The sequence below is a fragment of the Vigna unguiculata genome, chromosome 5, assembly GCF_037176805.1.
Source record: "Vigna unguiculata cultivar grain cowpea cultivar isolate G323 ecotype 2 chromosome 5, ASM3717680v1, whole genome shotgun sequence".
NCBI classification, from domain to species: Eukaryota; Viridiplantae; Streptophyta; class Magnoliopsida; order Fabales; family Fabaceae; genus Vigna; species Vigna unguiculata.
In genome coordinates, this window is record NC_140796.1 from 53,366,378 (window position 1) to 53,383,944 (window position 17,567).

General features: G+C 31.3%; 1 protein-coding gene, 1 long non-coding RNA gene and 1 pseudogene across 4 annotated transcripts; 1 reads left to right on the top strand and 2 right to left on the bottom strand.

Annotated features, from left to right (window-relative positions):
* The first annotated feature begins 2,559 nt into the window (after positions 1-2,559).
* Positions 2,560-5,537, top strand: LOC114183311 (uncharacterized). 2 transcript variants are annotated; one of them, XM_028070285.2, is made up of 10 exons: positions 2,560-3,018; positions 3,109-3,203; positions 3,301-3,368; positions 3,467-3,510; positions 3,631-3,708; positions 3,781-3,934; positions 4,131-4,280; positions 4,399-4,509; positions 4,864-4,929; positions 5,091-5,537. In XM_028070285.2, exons 1-10 carry the CDS (start codon positions 2,771-2,773, stop codon positions 5,187-5,189), a joined length of 1,113 nt encoding a protein of 370 aa, XP_027926086.1. In that variant the 5' UTR covers positions 2,560-2,770; the 3' UTR covers positions 5,190-5,537. The 2 variants fall into 2 exon arrangements, with proteins under 2 accessions (XP_027926086.1, XP_085529200.1); XM_085673074.1 differs by having other exon boundaries at positions 2,891-3,022.
* Positions 5,538-6,898: 1,361 nt separating this feature from the next.
* LOC146886547 (uncharacterized) lies at positions 6,899-8,095 on the bottom strand. Its single transcript, XR_014994982.1, has 2 exons — positions 7,850-8,095; positions 6,899-7,721 (listed from the first exon to the last, which is right to left on the bottom strand). It is a non-coding gene; the product is annotated as an uncharacterized LOC146886547 (long non-coding RNA).
* Positions 8,096-10,739: 2,644 nt separating this feature from the next.
* Positions 10,740-12,768, bottom strand: LOC114184180 (uncharacterized; annotated as a pseudogene). The gene is made up of 2 exons (XR_014994981.1): positions 12,094-12,768; positions 10,740-11,961 (listed from the first exon to the last, which is right to left on the bottom strand). The product of XR_014994981.1 is annotated as an uncharacterized LOC114184180 (transcript).
* Positions 12,769-17,567: the final 4,799 nt, after the last annotated feature.

The window sequence follows — 17,567 nt, forward strand, 5'->3', positions numbered from 1 at the left end:
TGATTTTGCTTACTGTTAGAAAATTTTTTCTGTGACCATTATAATAAATTCATCGTACTGTTTTGTTATCTTTTACTCTGTCATATTAACGATAGTGTCAGAGTATTAAAAATCTGTCATATTAGCTGTAAGAGGATTCTTAATGGTGGTTTCTTAATGAGTTTTTTAATTTGAGGAAATTAAATTTCGAAGAAATTTTATGTGGTATATCAAGTTTTTTTAACTTAATAAAAAATTAGTGAATAAGAAAATATCATTGAGTAAAATTCACCAACACAAAATCACATATCTGGGTAGTAAAAGTTCACGTAAAAACGGTAACATTTTTGTGAGAAGTTTAATGTCGGATTTAGGGTTTAGAAATTCTTAATTTGATTATCTAGACAGCACATGACTGCAATTAAAAGACAAATATTTGTTAAATCATGCAATTAAAAGGTTTTATCCACAAATATAAGTTATAAATAGGCTAGTTTTTTTTTTTTTTTTCTTTTATCTCCCTTTCTCTTTATTTTTCTTACTAAACCAACTTTATATTCCAATCTTAAAAGTTGATAAAAAAATTAGTACATAATAGGCTTGTAGTACAATGTATTACAAAACATTTATTTTTTAATAGGAGTAGTTTGGGAATTACAACATTTATGGGGTGCAGGAAGAAAAAAAGGAGGGTACAGGAAGAAAGACCCTTAAACTCTGCACATATCGTGGGCGAATCTCTCCAGAAATTGATACTCTTGTTTAAATTTGAAATTAAGTGTTAATGAAATAAATAATTAAAAAAAAAAAACTCGTTGGATAAGTATATAAGGATGTGTTTAGAAAAAAATTATTAAATAAGAAGATTAAAAAAACATAAATTTATTTATTTTAATAACATTTCTAAAGAAATAAACCCTATCAAAGATTTAATTATTATTAACATGTTTTCAAAGTGTTGTTTAAACATATTTTTTATTCTGGCAATCTAACATGATCTACACGTCCAAAGAATACCATGAAGAATATTTATTATTCTCTGAGCAATTGGATTTAATTATGTTTGGTAAACAAAGTTTTAAGCACCACAAAAAAATAATAATTAAGATATTCAGATTCAGATCGGATAAGCACTAATTAAAAAAATTGGTTGCATCTTCGTGTCATTATACTGATTGTTGGCTACACGACATAGACGCTAAATTCTTATTAATAAAACATGATTTTGCATTTTAGTGGATTACATGTATCTAGACCTGCTACGTTATTCAACCTTTCCATTTAAATTTGTGTCAACTTAAATTTACATTTATAATTCTAATACTCTTTTTCTCCTATAATATAGGACATGCAGTGCTCAAGGTAAAAGAGACATAATTGAGGTTGAGATAAATATAATTTATTAGTTAAGTTATAGATTTGAATATTGAAACAAAATCATGTATAATTATAATTTTTAAATAAGTGAAACCCCTCGATAAATCTAAAAAATGGTATCAAAATTGATGGTTAAAAAAAAACTTCGACTCAGATGAGTGTGAGTGTAATATAGTTCTTGTATCGAAAGTCTTTTTTGCAAAGATTTTATGTAAGCGTGTCCTGTTAAGAAGAATGACGATACAGAAAAGACAAAAAAAAATACTCGTAATTGGGAATGTTTCCGCTGGAGGGGAAGTGTACCAATGTGGTTGAAGCTAGAAATGAGAAAGTAGAGCACTGTATAAGGATAAAGACCCATAAACCTATTGTTTTAAGGTTTTGGGTTGAGAGTGGTGTCAATAATTTATGTAATTGAGCTAAGGTCTTATTGATTATCTCAATGAAACCTCATTCTTTGTAAACCTAACAAATAATGTATAATTATAATTTTTAAATAAGTTTTTCTTCTTTTCTCAAACTTGAGTGAATGTAAAAAAACTTATCTAGTTGTATATTATTTTGATATAATTTTAAAATTGTCATCTTTTTGCCTCATTGCCCCCACTATTCAAAACTTTGAAGTGGCATGAGCCATTTGGGATCATTCCAAAGAAAAAGTGTGACGCATTGAAAGCTTGTAAAGTCTGTTACCCGGAGCAGTAGCTTGTAGTTGTGGACTTTCCCAAATTAATTTCATTACTTCAATCAAGATTCCCACTCTTTCAAAACTTTTTTTTTTTGTTGTTGAAAGTTACAAACGCGTTTTTTCAATAAAAAGCAATTAAAAAACAGGGCAAGCTTTTGTTAACTTTAATAGATTCATTAATCAAATAAAAAACAAACGAAATATTCACTATAATTCTAGATTCTGAAATTTCTCGAATAATTTATATTTAATTTTCAACCACAAATATAAAAGTTTTTGATTGATTCAGTCCTTAAACAAAACATAACATTTATCCAAACAAGTTTGCATTATTAAAGTGGAAGATTGACATCATGAAGTTGATTTTTTGTGAATGTAATTATTCCATTTTGAATTTATCCACGAAAAAAACAAAAACAAAAAAAAAGGAAAGACATAAATAACTAATCAGATCTCCACATCTATAATTGAAATTAAAATTGAAAAATTTAGGAAGCTGTTTCATTACCCTCTTATTTTAAAGGGCGTTTGAAGCGGTCTAATATATCATTCATCACTTATCATTCCAATTTCACTCACTTTTCTTTCTTCATTTTCAGCGCTTTGTTGCTCCACCTTTTTCTCCTCCTCTTTTCTTTCTTCTTCTTCTTCTTCTCGTTAGGGTTTTTCTTTTTCAATCTTCTTTCTCTCTGCGACCGAATCCGTTCGCAACGACGTCGTTGCAAGATGATGCCACCGGGACTTGTTTCGAATCTTCAAGAGGTGCTTCTCAGCCGCAAAGGCGAATCCAATTCGAACGCCAATGCGGAGGAGGAAAAATCCACGGAGACCGTGGAGCCTGTTGAATTCGACGAGTCAAAGCCTACTGTGTTGGTCACCAACAGCGATGGCGTCGATTCGCCTGGCCTCACGCACCTCGTTCAGGCTCTCGTTCAACAAGGCCTCTACAATGTCCACGTCTGCGTTCCTCAATCGTGAGTCTGTAACGTAAATTGAATGCACTTTTCTACCACGTTTTCCGCTTCTCTCTTTGTAATTTTGTACTTTGTCAAACCGTTGCGTAGGGACAAATCGGCTTCGGGACACTCCGTAACCCTCCGAGAAACCGTTGAAGCCGCTTCTGCCAAAGTTAGTGGCGCCACCGGTTTTGAGATTTCTGGTATTGTCTAAGTGCAGCTTTCTTGTTTGGAGTAGTAATGATAATCATATCGATGCAGTTATACGCTTGATGGAATTGAATTGTTTATATAATTCAGGAACTCCCGCGGATTGTGTTTCGCTGGCGTTATCTGGAGCGTTGTTTTCGTGGTCAAAGCCTACGCTGGTTAGTGTCGCTGGAAATTATCAGTTGTGCGCGTGATTCATTGTTCTCATAATGAAGGACTCAGGATTTGTCGATGATAATGTGGTTTTAATTTTCAGGTTGTCAGTGGGATTAACCGGGGATCGAACTCTGGTCATCACATGTATGTTGTTTCATTTGATGGTTAGAGATGAACATGTAGATCTAAGTCTGTACACGATCTAGGAACTTTAAAGTCTTTATGTATTAACCCGTGTTTATCTCGTGCAATAAAAATTCCCAGGTTATATTCGGGGGTTGTTGCTGGAGCCAGGGAGGCGTTGTTATGGGGTGTATCGGCGTTATCGATATCGTTAAATTGGTAATTTCATGATTCTGTACATTTGGTGCTTTTGTACTGGGCATTATGAATTGATATTGTGTCTGGTTGTAGGAAGAAGGACGAAAGCCAAGAAAACGATTTCAAGGATGCTGTATCAGTCTGTTTACCATTAGTAAATGCGGCTATTAAGGATGTTGAAAAGGGAACTTTTCCCAAAAGCTGTTTTTTGAATATAGAAATTCCAACATCTCCTTTGAATAACAAGGTAAGCAAAATTTATTATGTATTATTGATCAATTTTTTTGAATGTTTTGCTCCGTTATGCAAATGCGGGTATGTTGTGCAAAGTTTAGTGTGCATGATAACATTCCTGGCTGATTAGATTCTAATGATTTGAAATGTTACATACTTATGTCTTTCTTTTTGCTTACATGGATGTAATTTAATCATTCTTTTGATAGGGCTTCAAATTGACCAAGCAAAGTATGCGGAGATCCACTCTGAACTGGCTAGCGGTTTCCAGTAGCCGCTATCCAACCGGTCATTTCATGGCCAATCAAGGTGGCCTTGGTCTTCAGTTTGCACAGCTTGGTCGAGATGCCTCTGCTGCTGTAGGTGTCCTACATACTTATCATATCATGCCTTTATGTTCTCAGTAGTCCAAAGTGATTTTAATGCTTCTATTCAAATAGCGATGGTTCTCCAATCTTGCTCTTTTATCAACCTCAGGGCGCAGCTCGTCGATTGGCCACGCAAAAGAAGAATTTGGAGATTATTGAATCAACTGGAGCTGCAGGAAAATCTGATCCCAACAAGGTGAAGAAGTACTTCAGACTAGAGGTAAATATGAGGAATAAGCAACTCTTATTACAGTTTTTTCTGTCACCCTGCAAAAATCCTGTTTATATTTTAGCTAATACGTTTGTGTCATGATTATGATTTTGAAGATAACAATATGCCGAGGAGATTATCATAAAAAGAACGTTTTTCTGTGGCGTGTAGTTTTAATAGGTTTATTTTAATCACGGGTTCATCCACTACATATTTCTTGTGACACCGCCTGCAGTTTGGTGACATGATTCGGGTTTCTAATTTCCTTTGCATTTGTTTATATTTATGGATATATGTATTCCAATTGAATATTTTTAATTTTTCGTAGAAGAGAACTTAGCTATACTCTTCTTGTATCTTCAGTTTTTGGACAAGGAGCAGGAAGAAGGAGACGAAGATCTTGATTACAGAGCACTTGAAAATGGATATGTAAGTTGGAGCAATGAATTATTGCCTTTTCAGTTAATATTAGTTTCTTTTATTTAGTGTACTCATTTCCCTTATCGGTGCATGCCACTATGCTGGTATCTTCGGGGCCGACCGATTTCCCTCGTTCTGATTGATTATTTGCATGTGATCTGCATGAACAGGTTGCAGTGACTCCGCTATTTCTTTCTCCTCATATTGAATCTGATATTCAAGTGGCATGTTCTGATTGGGTTTCTACCGTGGTTCTTGATGGACAATAAATTTAGTATGATTGTGTAAATTTGAGATTTATGATGATTCTTTTTTTTCTTAATCAAAGCAAAGATGGAGCAGAAGCGGTAGTCACACCAATTCAATAGTGGATTTCCACCTGTACTATTTTTTTTCTTTTTACACTTTTGTTTCCCTCTTCATTGTTTCAGTTCCTTTGGTCACTAAGTTCTTTCTGATTTTGAAGCAAATGCTTCTTGTAATTTCTTGGGCATATTTTAGAAAAATGCCCGTTCGTCTGTTTGTAACATCCATTGCGAGCAAAAACACTGAAGCAGCTGTAATTTTCCGATTGTTTTTGTTTGAAGATAGTTAAAATTTTGTCTGATGAAAATACACTTAAAAGTTAGTTTGCACTATCGCGGTCTTTAGAAAATGTAACACGTTCAAACATCTGTGATTGTTTTTGAAAAAGAATATAGCTTCTTCATTTGTTGTGAACAAGCTTTATCTATGGCGTTGATAGCAATAAGTGAAACGTGAAAGCAGTGAGGTTTGGTGGCAGGCTGGACTCCCTAATGCATTGTAACACCGACAGAGGCGTCATGGAAATTAATGTCCGCTGCATTCAACAATTCAAGGTAATTTCAAAGTACAAAATGACAAAAAATTACAAATACAAACTCGGAGAAAAAAAAACAACGAAAAAACTACACATTTTTTTTTTTGTTTGGACCATTTCTCGCAAAACCAATTAACGAACAACTTGGTCCAAAATTGTTGAAGCCGAACTAACCACCATTACTATTTTTGGTTTAGTTCTCACAACAAGATTCGAATCTATGATGTGATATTTAAATTCCTCTCGCCGCGATCTAATCATCGCATAATTACTGAATTATATCCTAATTTTATTACTTCACAAATTATTACATTTCATTGAATGTTTGTTGGAAAGGTTATGTTGTTTGCTCGAACTGTTTTTTTTTTTTTTCTTCTTCTTGCTTTTAATAAAAAATATTTTTAGTTTGGTCTTTCAGTTTGTTTATATTTGTTAAGTGATACTTCGTTAAGCAGGAATGATACGATATTTTTCCCCCTGTTTTGGTGTCAATAGCTTTTTACATTGATTCTCAATTATTTTTTCTTATTCTTGTCTGCTGTCAATTTTTTTTATTCTGTTTTAGTTTTTATTGTTTATTGACATCTCTTAAGGGGGGATGATTCATTAAGTTAGTATGTAAGAGGTTCAGTATGAGGACATGTGCATTTTTTTTAAAGAAAAAAATTATTCAATGTGATAGAATCAATACCATTTCATTTTAATTAGAATTTGTATTCCTATTTCTTTTAGGTTCCCTAATTTAAAGGTGAAATCCAAAAAGATGAAAATTAAAAGGTATAATTTCTTGTTGGAATTCTTCCTTTTAGTTTCACCAACAAGTAGGACATATGAAAGAAAAAAAAAATGACAACTTTAATAAAATGGAACATCATTCTTTGCATACATATATCACTTCTCTTCAGCCACTAAAAAAATAATTTATCATTTAAAAAACGTCAATAAATAACATGGACGAAAATAGCAATACTTTTTAGGAGACTAAAATGAGAAAGGATTTATCGAGGATAAAAAACAAAATATCAATTTTTTGGGAGAAAAAAATATAAAATAAGAATACAGAATATCAGCTTTACTTAATCACTGACGAGTCGTTTAACGAACAAGTCATCCCTTAACGAATATCAACAAACGATAAACAGAAAACAATTTACAATTTATTTATTTTATTCAGAATCAGAATTAGAAGAATAATTATCGGAAACAAAGTGCAAAGGCTGCAAATTTATAAAAAAAAAATTATTTATTTTTAATAAAATGGGAAATATTTCAGCCCAACCCAACCTATCATCAAGTGGTAGTAGATCAGTAGTTTGATAATCTGGGCTTTAGACCCACTCCATGCCCAAGAATTGATGTGTACATCACTTTGAAGAGAACGGAGTGCAGGAAGAAATTGGTGGGGGTGCAGGGAGCAGTTGCATCACTTTCACTTTGTCTGAAAATGGATCTGCTGGAATTTAGAATAACAACTGCACTCCATGTAATTCGTAATTTCACCGTTAATTCGATTTTTTTTTTCTCTTCTTCATATATTAAAACTGAATCAATTGTTGAGGATCTTAACCAAGTTTCACTCCAAGATCTGAGTTTTTCAAAAGGCAAATGAATAAAATCTGTGATCACTAAACATTGAAAGGAGAATGGTTAAATTTTCAGTTTTGATTGATAAGATGGATGAATGGGTGTAAAATGCAAAATGGGACACATGCTGCTTACTTTATGGACATGGGTGATCACGAGGTGCAGATTCACATCTCCAATAGAATACAAATTAATATAAACTAATAAGGAATCTGAAAAGAACATAATTGTCTTGTCATAAGAGTTGTGCAATGGAAAAGGTAAGTGAAGAAGCATAATAAGAGAAGAAAATGAGGGGAAAAAGGGGTAGGTTAGAAGAGTGAAAAACGCAGGCTTTAATTTTATAATTTTCTGGCCTGACTTTGTTGCTGAATTCCTGCGAAGAAAAAGGGTCCGAGATTAATAAAATGAAATGATGGCGAGGAGTGTTGGGCCATAAGAAAGAACACTTTGTAAGATTCTGAGCCATGAAAAAAATTGATTAGAGTGAAAAAGAAGGCCCACCCTTTGTGTCAGAATGGAGCAACGAGTCCACTTCCATGGTTATGGGACCTTCAAATTATTGAAGAAACGCGGTGCCGACTGTGATGAACAAGAGAAAGGAACTTTCTGAGTGTTGTTCTTTTTCTATTGCAATTTGCAAATTCATGCTCATCCAGAGAGAAGAAGAAAAAGGCAAACGGGTAGGTATGCTACAATCATTCCATGATTGAAACCACCTTTGTCCCCCTAACTTAGATTCTTTCAGAAGATTCCATATCTCACCACAATCATGCTTTCCCCTTCATTTTTCCAACCCCCTTTGCTTTATTAACCACCTTTTTTACTCATTCTCTTCGTAGATACGGACACGGACACGATACAGATATGACACGAACACACACCCAGAAATACGATTAAATTAAAAAACATAAGACACAAATGTTAGTTCAAACTCATGTTTAATTTAAATATGAATCTCCACTTTGAAGAATAAGGTAACTGCAAGACAAGAAAAACCAGACCTAGATATATTTGGGTTGTTACCGTGGACAGAAAACATGTTTTACTGTGTTCACTGTGCTTAGGTAGCGGCAAACACAAGAAAAGGAAGTGGAAAACAGGGACAACATATGTAAGAGAAAGACAGCAAATGGCTATGAACCAACAACACGACCAATGGAATCTTGCAACCATTCTCAGTTTGGAACTTTATCATCTCTCTCTCTCTCTCTCTCTCTCCCAACATGTTTTAACCTTATTTCTTGTAATTTTACTGAGGTTCAGAATAAGAGAACTCAAGTTTTTCTTCGTAAATTTGTTTATGCATTCCCTTTTTGTCATTGTTGTGTTTACACTTTACAATTATGTGTGAATACTGTTGTTCTGAACTCCAAACTGAAAAATCACTCAATGAATCATAGATATTCTGATTGGTTTCATTCACATTTTTTTTTTGTTTTGCGTAATGATGTAATGAACGTGTTTTATGTTAGACGTCTTAAACATAACTTCTATATAAATTATACAAATTATAAGTCAAAAGTCCCTTTTTGTCTCTGAACAGTGCCTTCTATACTTTAAACTGTCTAATATGATTGGCTTAATATTTTAAGTGAAGAAAGCAAATGTTAAGGAACGTGACAGAAAAAATTGACAACGAGTTCAATAGCAATTCTGAGAGAGAGAAAGAAGAAACATTAAACTATTAGGGCAAGACACTGATAAATAACTGGTTTGTGTTTGAATGCAAGTAATATCAGTAACATTATAATTTACAGTTCCATTTTGGTTATTCAAGGTTTGTGTTTCTGCAACTCAAAATTCGTTTTGGTTTTTTAATATCAGAAAACCAATTCAAATAAGATCAGCTTAGAATGAAATATTCTTTTTTGCTTCTTCAAAACATGATGATGATTCAATAAAGGAATATATCTCCTTTTTAACTGGCTATAACTTTTCTCTTACTTGACAACTATTTTAACTGGAGTATGCTAAAAGATATATCAATTAATCCAAGTCATCTTTCACGAATTCTAATGATAAGTATAAAACTTTGTTTTTTACACACTAATTAATCGAAAGATGGAAGAATGAAAAGTAGAACACAATGAAACAAATATATGGAAAGTTGGAGTTGGGGAACAAGAAATTGTACAGTTCTTGGAGAAATATAATTAATTTGTATACATAATTTACACACAACAATTTCTGCTTAATTTTGCTTTACTTGCAACTATGAGCTGTAATATATTAAACATCTTATCACTTGATAAACATGTGTTTCACACGACATGGGAAAAACAAGTTTTACTTTTTTGTCTAATATTTAATAAAACGAGGATGGAAAATGGGACATGATGTAATAATCTCCTGATGTACGGTTCTTAATAATGTATATATATGAAAAAGTTAGAAAGATATATTGAATCATCATGATATCTTTTAACGTGATTATTTAATCTCTTTAAATAATTTTTAAAATTTTTCATCATTAAATAAAATTGAATAGCCCGTATGTTAACTTTTCTGTTGAAAAATATATTTGAAATATAAAACCATATATATATTGATCAAATAAACTTCTTTAACAACAAACCTGAGTCTTGTTACGTGTAAATGACTTTTTCAAATAGTTGTGATCACTAATTTTACCTTAATCTGGACATCAATCACGTATTTATTAATATGTATATTAATTTACTCTTATAATTCTTATTATTTCTTATTATAGTAGTAGTGAGAGTTTAAATTTTACCTGATAAAATTCTTGTCTCTGTGTGTATATACTGATATAGATGTAGATATAAACGTTCACTTAATCAATCTTCTATTTCTCTCGTCACCCTTGTTTCGTTTTTCAAAGGATTGGAAGTGACGTTTTGTTCTTTATATTCTATTTTCTAAAACTTTAACCAAAGTATAAGCAAGATCAAAATTTCTCCGGGAATGAAAATGTCAAGACACAAGATAGGATGGTCCCTTAAATATATATCTACGGCACCATGCAAAAGCAAAAAGGACTCTTTTTTTTTTCTTTCTTTCTTTAATTGAAGATAATAGAGTTTGTTTCTATAGCTAAAGTTAAAGAAAACTTGTGGAAGATGCATAAAAAAGTCTATGTCGATATGATCCAGAGTTATGAAATTGTTCTCTTGAATACAATTAGCTCGTATATTGTTCTGATATTTATGAGTTCATATTGGTTGTTTCTTGTTTAAGCGATCACATCAGAACATGGTATGTCATATAACAACCAGAACATCCTAGCCTAGCTAGGTCACATGTAAGGGCACTTTGGCCTCAAGTGCCAACAAGTTGACTATGGTGTTTGTACGGTTTTTTGTCTTTGCTACGTCGTCACAGAGAGAGAGAGAGAGAGAGAGAGAGAGAGAGGAAAACAAAGGGCAATGAGTCAACTTAAAGTGCACAACTATGCATATGATTGTTATACAACATTCAGCACTTCACAAGAGAAATAAAAATCATACATGGACACGTACTTTTAGTGGACAAACATGTGAAAGAACCTACATGTATTTATGGAACCTCAGCAAACATCGTTTAATGGAAGAGAACCAGAACTAGCATGGCTCAGAGGTTTGCCAATAGAAGATCTACTTACCCTCTTATTCCAAAATTCAAGACAAAATTAAATGCATGCAATTAATTCACCTCATCACAAGACTCCCACTACTCAATTATATACACATAAAATTAACCTATTATATAATTAATGCTTATGATGATGACAGCAACTTGAAGGAATGACAAGTTTTTCTTTTTTCTTTTTTGTGTGTGGCTATTTGTCTGCTTGATAGAGTGATACTGATGAAGATGATGTTGTTGAGGATGGCAACGATGACATGATGATGGCATCAATGTACTCCACTTGATTGGGTACTGCAATTTGATCTTGTGGACAAATACCTGGTGTGTAGCAGGCGACAGCATCCTCGTGTTGATGATGTTGTGAATTGGCAGCAGAAGAAGAAAACGGAATGCTGCAGACATAATCCTCGACGCTCTCACACACTTTTGGAACAAGATTATCAACGGTCGGTTCCACAGCTTGGTGCTGCCATGTACTTGGATTGATGAGTTTCTCAAGAATTAAGTGTGGGGTGGTGGTATCAGCAGTTTTGGTGATCATTGTTTGACTTTGTTGATTTGGATTAAGATGAAAGGGTACGCACCCGAAGGAGGACCATGTATCTAATTCAAACAAAGATGGAATAATGTTGTTGTTGGATGATGGTGGCACTGTTTCTGGCATTGGATTCTGAAAATGTAGGAAATTGGAATTATGATGATGATTATTATTATTGTTGTTATGATAATTGTTTATGTCAATCTTGATATCATTGTTGAGATGATCAAAGGCTTGTAGGATTGTTGGGGTTGGGATGATGGGAAGGTATAGGTGGTCTAAGTGATGATGGGAGTTTAGGATAGTGTTGTCAGATAAAGGGAAGAAACTTTCCATGGAAGCATTGGCAAGACCGTGAATATCAGAAAATGTGGCTAAAGAAGGAACAACATCATGAGAAAGCAGCTTCTTCTTTATGCTTGAATTCCAAAAGTTCTTCACCTCATTATCTGTTCTTCCAGGTAGGTGCTTCGCTATCTGAGCCCACCTGTCCAAAACAATGCCCTCTTGCTAAGAAAAGTGAACAAACCTAACTTTTTCATATAATAATGTTCCCTTTGATCATCATCAAAAACAGCAATTAACGGGGAAAACAAAAAACAAAAAACAAAAAACAAACCTGTTGCCAAGGATACTATGAAGTTCTATAATGAGTGCTGCTTCTTGAGGAGAAAAGCTTCCCCGTTTCAAATCAGGTCTCAGATAGTTTATCCATCTCAATCTGCAGCTCTTTCCACACCTCTGCAGGCCCGCACTTGAGAAAATCATTAAGCATATATAGAATGAAGAAATATGATGAATAAAATGAATTACCTGCAAGTTTTGGAACTGAACTCCAGCAACCGTGGCCATAGGTTGTGATGTAGTTGATGAGTTTTTCATCTTCTTCAGGAGACCATAGTCCCCTTTTGACCTTCTGCTTGTTGCAGCAAGAGTGATGCCCCATGTTTTTGTTTGTGAATGTTATTCCTGAGAGTGAGATGGATTGATTAAAAGCAGTGGTAGTAGGGTAAAGAGAAAGATGAGTTTTGGTGTTATGTTTGAATTTGAATAAGATATGAAAGATTAGGGTAAAGGGAGAAGAAGAAAGAAGGGAAGTAGTAGTAGGTAGTAGGTAGTAGGGTAAGCCCTAGGTTTGAAGAGGTTGTTATATGGAAAAGTGAAAGGAATGGTGGTGAGAGAAGAGTGAACAGAAAATGGATGATATGGTGAAGGTGTGGTGAGTACAGTGAGGTGGTGAATTTAATGAGAGAAGCAGTACCATTGTGGCCCAGTTAGGGTTTGTGGCAAAGGGCTAAAATGTGCAGTGTGAGACTGCAACAATTGTAGGCCTTATAATGGATCCTTGTTAGCTCACTCTGGGATGGGCTGGATTGTACACGTGGCACACATGCAGGGTGGTGGGGCCCACCCTGTTATCAGATCAAGAAAATTATTATTTTCAACTGGGTTGGTTGGTCACACTTGCATCTCAATTGCTTTATGTTCTAGATTGATTAGTTAATTACCTCTCAGTTTTTTCCCTTTTTGTTCCTTTGAGAGCGGTAACTATGCATAATTGCAATGGTGAATTCACTTCTTAGGGTTCCACTTTTTCAATCATTGGACTTCAACAACCACAAAGTGTGAAAAAGAAAATCAAAATTCAAACTTGGGTAATTGTGTGAGAAAAACTAGCTTGTATAACAGACATATATGTCAGTTTTATTGTTGAATATATATAATTAATTAATTCTGCATGCATGTATATAAAGTTGTGAAAGATTTAGAATGAAAAGCATGAAATTTAAAGGTGGCCTATTTATGATGAAATGAATATTTTAATGTGAGTGCAAAAGTTTGTGCATGCACTTCCAGCAACTTGGCCCTCCACAACACATTTTACAGATTATGTTTAGCTATGCATAATTATTATTTCAGTCTTATTCATAAAGCTTTTGTTTTTCAGCGCCATGTGTATATTTGAGAATCTAATCAACAACAGAGATGATTAAGGGCCATGATGATAGAAAAAAAAAAGAGATTTTTACGTTGAAAAACCAGAAAGTATGTGTAATTTCACGAACCAGCTATCAGACCAAACTAAAGTTTGTGAGCTGGTTTTACATCGACAATGTTCTTTTCTCAAAATTTCTACTATTATATATAAACGTCGGTGTTTGCCTTTTTGTTTTGATTATGTATTTGTAAATTAATTTAATAATGTATGTGTTAGGTTTTATTGTGAGGGTTCCACGGGAAAGATACACACATAAATAAAATCTGAGTTCAATCATATTAGATATTGACACCACATTCGATCTAAAATTTTAAGACAACGTGTTTATGAGTCTTTATTCTTATATAACGCTCTGTTTTCTCATTTTTAATCAATGTAAGACTTAAACTCACATCTATTCATAACCGTATATCCATGCATTGCGAGGTTAAGTGTTTGAGATTTTAACATTGTCATTAGTTTATGTAACAAAACGAGTGTTGATGTTTGTTAGGAAAATGTTTGGGGAATCTGTGCAAGTGTCTATGAACTTTGCAAAATTGCCACCAAACGCGGTCAAAGGTAGTAATTATTTGCTGGATTACTTAATCATCACGTGTTCCTTTTTCATGAAATATATGAGCTTCCATATACCATATACTAAAATATTCTTATAACATAAATGTTATATATAATTAAACTAATTATTTGTAAAAATATATAATAGAGAATTTACATCGATATATACAGTACAAATTAAGTGGTCCTATCGTGATGATGAATCCATCAAAGCTAATAAATATAAATACTACAAGAAATTAAAGAAAATCACAGATAATAACCTGCAATGATTTTCAACTTATGTATAAACAACCGACGTCATAATATAAAATTACTTCTTAAAATAAAATTATTGCATTAAAATAATACAAGTTTAACTTAATCAAGGATTAATAGATGCTAAATTCCACTTTGGGTAAAAATGAGAAATTAGAATCCTATAAAGATGAAGACCCATAAACTCATTATTTTAAGGTTTTGGGTTGAGAGTGGTGTCAATGTCTTGTATGATTAGAAAAATCAAGTCTTATTGATATTGTATATTTCCAATAAAACTTTCTTTTTAAACCTAATACATTTTATGTAACAATCCAAATAAATATTATAAAAGAGTCCTTGTTTACCGAATAAACATTGATTATTACTTTTTTTCTTTATTTATCGAATATTGATAACTTGAGTGTTAGGAATTTTTTCAATATCTTATACATCTCGATAAAAAAGATGAATAACACACCATTGGACCTAAAAACTTAGACACAAGCGAAATTGGAAAAAAAATAAATTTTATAAGAACATCTTGTAAAAATAAATAATCTTGAAAAAGCATATGAATAATAGTTTTATCAAATGAAAGTTAATCTACTCAAGTAACTATATTGTGATAATTTATTTTTGTTGAGTGATAAAGATGGGTGTACCCATTCAAAGCCATATAAGGCATATGCTTGACTAGTTGGGTGAATAAATGCTTAAGTAATGATGATTAATCATTCTTATTCATATTCAGACTAACCAAGTTTAATTCAAAAGTGACATTATAATGTACAAATCCTTCCATATTTGTGATATGCCTCATGTCTTTAACAACAAGATTCATTCAAGTCTTTACTTTTACGAAACTTTCAAACTATATCAATTAATTACCATCTCAAAGGACCAAGAAAAAACATAATAAAAACTTCTTTTCAATCAACATTTTCTATAAATAGAACAAACTTCAGAACTGATTTTTTTTTTATCAATTATAAATAGTTTTTAGGAAAACTAATAATTAATATAAGATTTATGATTAACATTAATTTCAGTTTATAAAAAAATACTAGTTATTACTTTTTTTTATAAATATTTATGAAAATAAAATGTTCAAAATGAACATAGTCAAAAACTTTAATTGATTTTTTTATTATTATAAATGATCCATGAAGCGTATATGTAATTAATTAGTTTGTCCAAACAATAACTTTTTCTAATCCACAACGCAACCCTTTTGCTTATTGACCACAACCACGACCATAATTCATGGCTAATATTTGTCCTTAGAGACCTAGATTCCCTCGCAATGATCTTTCATTTTTAGAACACAAAAGTTTAAAAATTCTAATAATTAGAAAAAGAGGTTTTCTGCTAATTGTGTTTTCTTTTTTTTTTCTCTGAAAAATTAATTTATATATTTTTTAGTATATTTATTGAAAATTCATCTTACAGATAATTGAATCTTTCCTCCTGCGCACATGATTTATTATGACGAAACAAAAAAGAAAAATGAAAGAAGAGATGAAAAACATTTTTAAATCTAAAAGTAAAAATTTAATTTTGTTTTACTCAAACAAAGAAAAGATTCTCAATTCAAAGAGAAAAAACAACTATATAACAATAAATTTCAAGTTATTCTACGTCATCTATGATTAATAATAGAGTATACTATATGAAGATATGTAAATAATAGAATAGATATATAAAGTTAAGGATAACATAAACAAATGTTTTTAAGACACAATTATATATATATATATATATATATATATATATATATATATATATAATACATTTCATATCAATGTAATACAAAATAAATTATAATTTTTTAAATAAAGCACTCAATTATTATTTTAGAGATTAGAATTATCTCTACCTAAATTTTGGATATGATGTTGTTTCACAACTTATGTTAGAAAACTTATATAAGGAGTACTATAATGAAAAGGATAAAAATAAGAAAAAACAGTTGTAAAAACATCTATACATCCTTAAAAATCTATTTATGATATATATTATAATGTATTATCATTGTTGTTCTTTATCAGAAAAAGAAAATCTTTTTAAAAAGTTGGTCGTATATATATATATATATATGTGTGTGTGTGTGTTTTTGTGTGTGTATGATACTCTAGCTACACACTTAATTATTATAATTGCGCGTCCTTAAAATTATTTTTAATCGCAAAATTCTTTTTACAATTTTTTTATGACAATTATCATAATAAAACATTTCAAATGTTATTTTACATGAAAGAAGAGAAGTAATACACGTACAATAATTTATACATTTTTTTTTGTTTATTTTTCTTCATTGTGATAAAATAATAATAACAATAATAGTTTTAATAATAATAAGAGAGAAAAACCGTAAAAATAATAGTATAAATTGTTGTATAGATCATATTTTAAAAAAAATAATTGTGAATTTGTTAGTAAATTAATATCAATAAATATGATGCTATTAGAAGGTAAATTATATTTAAATTCTACAAATTATACATATTTTAACGCAGATCGAAATATAAAAAAGAAAGTAAAATGGGAGAGGAAATGAAATGTTGCATTGGGGATTCATAGCCAATACTTTTTCTTTATATCTAGAAGGGTCCAGTTATATTCTTCTCTTTGTGCTTATGGGGATTTGAGCTTATCATAAAGTTATTTTTTTATTAAAGCAAACTATACTTTAAATATTTGAATTCATGTTCATGTATAATTTAAGTAAATAACACAGACTTTTAACAATTTTTATAATTTAGTTCAACTTTAGATCTAATGCATGACTATCTTTTTAAATAATTAGTAACTTTTTAATCAAATTTCCAAATTATTATTTTTAATTCAATCCTTAATCTTTAATACCTTTTATAGTTCAGTTCTTAGAGTATTGATTATTTTTCTAACAATTTCAAACTGTCATAAACTAACTTCGAGGATTCAATTATGAAATTGTAAAAATTTAAGAACTACATTATTGTTATTATTATTATTTTTATTTTGGAGACCTTATGAAAAGTTTTAAAAAGATGCGTAAATCAACTATATTAAAGCAAAATTTTATGTACATGTAAATAGAAAATGACACATATATAATTCACTGGAATTCAGTAAATTTTCGTTTAGAAATTACTCGTGTGTTACTTTTTCTGTCTCTTTTAAATATTTGTAAATATATACATCTCACTAATATTAATCAGGAGAATTTTAATTTAAAAAACACAATAGATATTAGGATTGGGTAATTAATGTTACATTCAAATTCTATAAACCTAATATTTTAAACTTTTGTATTA